Below are 5480 nucleotides of genomic sequence, written 5' to 3'. Positions count from 1 at the left end.
TGGGCAGAATTGGGGTGGCTAGACTCAGCCTTAGTCCCAGACCTGGTCAGCGGCTCGTGTTTCTAAAGGAAGTCCCCGGGCCTAATGTCCAGACCTATATGCTGAACGCCAAAACCAATACCTGAAACTTCAAAACTCCCAAGCTCCCTGAAGGACCATTTAAGTGACACAAGGAAAGCGAATACTTACTCTTCCAGCCCCCTGGCGCCATCCCTTCGGACCCACTCAGCCTGGGTGACTCATTCAATGGAGAACCTTTAGCCTCCCGGGTGTCCGACTCACATTCCCGGTGACCGTGGCAGACTCCAAAAGTGGTCTGGTGGCCACTCCACGGACACTTTTGCCGGTCTTGTCGTCCGACCCCGGTGTGGTCCAAGGGCTGCTCCTGGCTGGCTCGCCAAATTGTTGCACAAACTGCTAGTTTCGTGCCCCTGGAGGCTTGTCCAATTTACCTCAAGGAGAGAGTCACACACACACACAGGCTAGGTCTAACTTAAGTTTATTGTTTGCGCAAACAGATCGACAAAGGAGCTGAGTTGCTCAAAGCAGAGTCGACCCCGAGCCGTTCCCGAGGTTTCACTTTTATAGATAACAAACAGAGGGTTTCAGCGTGTCGCGCTATTATTGGCAGCCTTACAATATTTTTATTGTTACGTCTTGCCTTGTAGGTCGAGCTCAACTTGTTATTGGTTATTGTTTCTTATCAAGTTTAGCGCATGCGTAGTCAAAAAGCAGAACTGCGGCAAAAGGTCCTGTCGCATGCGCAGTTCAAAAGCAGAACTGCGGCAAAACTAATGCCCCTTAATAACGTCTTATCTTGGTGTAACCCTAGTGTACTGAATAAGTATGGTTGCAAGATCTATGTGCAAAGTAAGCCTTAATCTATATGTAGAAGCTATTGCAAAACATGTTGAACACAAAAGCAATTGCAGAGGCATGGTGGCCGAATTATAACGTATTTTTTTACCACAGCAGCATAGTTTAGTTTACAATTCTAAGGGAAGAAAGGAGTGAGAACAATGAAGTAAGGATGATGGCTTTCAAAAATCAAATTTCAACTTGGGAGGGTATTCTAAGGGATAAGAGTACAGGAGAACTGGCAGCTATTCAGGCTATTAGAGATCTAACAGCAAATTATTCAGGAGGACAGAAAGCACAGTAGAAGACTACTGTGGGCTACATTGGAGGCTCCTCTTATGCTCATTTATTGATTCTTATCCCCCTTCGCTGTCTTGCCCTCTCATTTTAAAGTGGAAACAAGAACACTTGACTAAAGATCACTGTCAAGAGCTCCTTGTCCGTGTGCTGCACAGCTGAATGGGGTGTGGCTGCAGCTCATTGCTGTGTAATGCTGGATGCCATTGAGCTCTTGGAGCTCACTGGCATCTTGGCGCAGCTCCTGCTGGAACTGTGTGTTGTGAGCTCTGTGACCAGTGTGGGGTTTGCCCAGTCCCCGCTTTCAGCTCTGGAGCTTGCTGCTGTTTTGCTTTTCCCACTCCTACCCTTCTCCCCCTGCCCTGGTTGAACAGCAGAGAAAAGGGATGGATGAGTGGTGCAGCCCCTGGTCTCCATGAAAGCAAGGAACTGGGCAGACCAGCTGGGAGCACCTGCAGCACCTGCAGACTCCCAGCAGAAACTTCCCTGACATGCCAGTGAGCTCTGAGAGCTCAATGCACAAATAGTACATGGCCAAGAGTGGGAGTGGGGAGCAGGGCAATGGGGTGTAACTTGTTGGATCTGCCCCCGGTGTCGAGGAATAGCAGAATCAGGTAAGGATAAAATCAAGCTAACAAGCAGAATCACCAGTAAGGTGTAAGGGACAGGAAATGTTTTGTTTTAGGAGTCTTCTATAAACGCATTAGAAGTAAGAGGAAGACCAAAGAAAAGTATGGGTCTATCACTTTAATGAGAGAAAGAGGACGTAACAGATGAAGCTTGCCTGAAAAGGTTAATTGTGAGAAGTTACTTACTGAGATTAATTTGAAGGAGATTTGAGCACAGACCAGGATAGGGAAAAGAGAGGTTAAAGAATACTTAAAGGCAGTTAAGTTAGTAGGGTCTGAAGACATTCACTCTACAGTTCTTAAGGACTTAGCCAAAGCAGTCACTGAACCTTTGAGTACTCATAAATGTATGGGGAGGTCCCAGAGGACTGGAAAAGGGCAAACATAGTATCTATCTCATTTTAAATTGCCGGGTTAGTAGGGACGTGTAGGACCTGGGATTGTATATACCACTCAGCCTACCATGAGCGTCCAGAAAGAAATTGTAACTAATTAATTAGTTTTTCAAGAACAAATCCTATCAAACTACTCTTAATTTCCTTTTACAAAAAAAAAGAAAAGAAAAAGGTTACACTAAGAGGAGGGGAAGCCTGTAGCTGTAATAATCTTGACCTTAAAGGAGCCTGTAACATAATCCCATATTGTTCTCATAAACTAGTGAAATTTGGTGTAGAGGAAAGCTCCATAAAAATGATTTCGCAGCTAGCCAATTGGAAAATGTATACTCCAAAAGCAGTTATCAGTAAACTGCTGTCAAACTGAAAAGACATCTAAAGTGGGTTCCACAGGGATCTGTGTGTGACTCTCTCTCTCTCTCTCTCTCTCTCTCTCTTTTTAACTAGAACAGATTTTAATGTATGGTTGAGCTTTATTTACTTTGTCATTTCTACTAATGGTCCACTGAAGAAACCTATGTAAAGTGATGATTTACAGTAATAAGGAAAACCGCAGTGCGAAGGTCTATGACTGCCAGGGGATATCTCGATGAAACTATAATACAGCATCTAATTAAATGCGCTTTCAAAGCCTAAAAGATCTGAAGTCGTCTGGGTAAAGAAAAAAATATTGTTTGTGTTAGTTTGATATTTGTCAAGTTCAAATAGATAATTATATTTATAGGTTTCTTTCATTTGGATTATGTGGGAGGGAGGTTGGAAATTATACTTTTTTAGAGCAAGATCTTAAAGGAAGTTGCATATATGGACATTTATAGATAAGAGATTCAGCTCGTCAGGGAAAAAAAAACATTAAAAAGTGGATTTGGTACAAGGTTTGTAAGCAGGTGAAGCACTAGTGCAGAGATGCTCAATCAGGGTGCTTACACAGGATTCATAAGAGATGATTCACCCAGAGATTTCAAAAAGTACTCCATAGTGCCAAACACATTCTGACCTGTTGTGGTTCTCTGAAAAAAGAAAAAAATTATAAACAAATTCTTCCTGGTCAAAAAAACAAGTAAAAGCTTACCCTCACTGCCAGATTCACTCCTTTCCACCCCCCATTTCCATTGGCAATGGAAATTGGTGGCATTTGGTGGCAAAGGTGAGTGAAGGCTGTAGCCCTTGGCACAGAACAGGAGGACTGGGACTCTTCAGGGGTGGCAGGAAAGAGGGGGTCTGTTGCCTGTGGTAGCAACCAGGTTGCAAACCACAGTCTGTTGTTCTTAAATATTATTAATCCTTATCTTAAGGTATGTAGTACTCTCTCTCATTCACAGATGAACACACAGGTTTACTAAATGAACTGGACAAACAAATGCATGCTGGGGGCATTTGCAGTATTTTCTAAGTCAGGGGTTGTCAGCCGGGGGTATGTTTATGCTTTGCATCCGGCTGCCAGGGGTACGCTGATCCAGAAAGGTTGAAAACCCCAGTTCTAAGTAATATATGTGAGCACTGTTTCTTGGTTGTCATATTTATATAAACTGAACTGATTAAGCAGCATGTCCTATAAGTAGCCTGGTTTTATCTGCTCTATGTATAGCAAGGAAATTCAGTCTGTTTGAAGATAGCTGCTCTTGATGTCCTTTGCCTTACAGGCTGATAGTTATGTCCTTACTCGCTTCACAGCTAATGCTGGAAATAAGAGGTTTGGAAAGTGTAGCCTTCAGAATTAGGGACAAAAGAAAACATGAGTAAGTACAATGTTCTGTGGAAAATAATGATGTCCTTTATCATTTTGTTGTTTGTTTGTTTTTCTTGGTGGGGACTAAATTTCAATACCTTGCAAATTTGCCTCAGTCATATGGTGATGAGGTCAGTCCTGCCCAGTAGGGTTGTCTTTACAGTAAATGGTAAAATGAGTCACTACCCTAACAATGCCAAATTGTGAGAGCTGACACTAGTTAAAGATGAAATTTGGGGAACTATGTACTTACACCATGCAAGCTGCTTCTTAAGTAGCCTTTTCCCTAATGAATTTTGATTTTTTTTTTTCCTACTCATAAGAAGGCTTTGATTACTAGTTTTGCATTTGCACAGTTTTTGCTTTGGCTGTAAGAACCCAAATGCAGTAAAGAAATCATCTCTACCAATCTGAAAATGTTGTTTAGTCTTCTGACACATCTTGTTTCATTATTATGAGAGGGTTGTTGCAGACTTGTATAAAAATTGAAGAGTGTACATTAGAAGAAGTGTGTGACCATGTGGTTTGATCTTTCTGACTAATTTTAATTGTTTAAACTACTGCACTTATGTTTGCAGTTGTGTCAGGAACCTATTTGGCCATCAGTTTCTTCTTTTATCTTTTTCTTTTTCTTTTCTGAGTGAATTTGATGCTTGTGAACACAGAGACTAATATATCACGGTTGGCAGCCAGACATAGTACCAGCAGGTGCTCTGAAGCTTTTCACACCCAGCTTTGCCAGTGGCCTTTGCAGTTCAGGCCTGATATGGGCCTGAACTGCAGTAGCACCTGCTATTTCACTCATGGGATTTTTCTTGAGCAAGGCCTGACAGAAAAAGCAGTGTGTATAGTGGTACTGATTTGTAATCATAAGACAAGAAGGGCCAATCATGAGACTTGCAAACAAAAACTCATTTTAACAAATAGCTGAATGAGTGCCACCAGCCACAGTACCTCTCAGTCACCCTTTTGTCAAACATGCCTTCCAAACCAAATCAAACCAGTGTTTCACTTTCCTTTTTTTCTTGCATGAAACTCATGTCAGTCTTGAAGTAAATGGGCATATTTGCCTAGCTTATATTAACATAAAAGTACTAAATTCGTACAAAGTTATTAACATGGGAGGCACTTTTTTCTTTTTTTTCCTTACAGATGTGTGCAATAGTACTGATCTTCCTGAAGTTGAAATCATCAGTCTGCTGGAAGAACAGCTGCCCCATTACAAGCTAAGAGCAGATACAATCTATGGTTATGACCACGACGACTGGCTTCACACGCCTCTCATTTCTCCTGATGCCAATATTGACTTAACAACGGAACAAATAGAAGAGACATTGAAATACTTCCGTAAGTTAAAACTTGAGAGTTACGTTGAAGAAAAAATATGGTATACAGACTCAATTAGCATGCTTTTTCCCCAGCATCCTCGGTGTGGTACTTCTGCCGAAGGAAGGGGTGGGCAAAATATGGCCTGTGGGCTGCATCAAGCCCACCAAATGATTCTATCTGGCCCATGGCTGCTCCTCTGAAAGAGAATTGTATCCAGCCCACAGCTGCCCTGGCTTTTGGTGC

The 5480-nt window shown here is 42.2% G+C and overlaps 1 protein-coding gene across 8 annotated transcripts in view; it reads left to right on the top strand.

Annotated features, from left to right (window-relative positions):
* TRAK1 (trafficking kinesin protein 1) overlaps positions 1-5480 on the top strand; it is a 209042-nt gene that overhangs the window by 96727 nt on the left and 106835 nt on the right. For 6 of the 8 annotated variants that reach the window (XM_025212838.1, XM_025212837.1, XM_006031231.3 and 3 more), the window contains exon 3: positions 5061-5255. In XM_025212838.1, the coding sequence (XP_025068623.1) occupies positions 5061-5255 (195 nt within the window). Of the gene's footprint in view, positions 1-5060; positions 5256-5480 lie in introns of those variants that run through there. The other 2 variants (XM_025212840.1, XM_025212839.1) reach the window with 1 other exon arrangement.

This window comes from Alligator sinensis, unplaced genomic scaffold, assembly GCF_000455745.1.
Source record: "Alligator sinensis unplaced genomic scaffold, ASM45574v1 scaffold470_1, whole genome shotgun sequence".
NCBI classification, from domain to species: Eukaryota; Metazoa; Chordata; order Crocodylia; family Alligatoridae; genus Alligator; species Alligator sinensis.
This window is presented reverse-complemented; position numbering and strand designations above follow the sequence as displayed.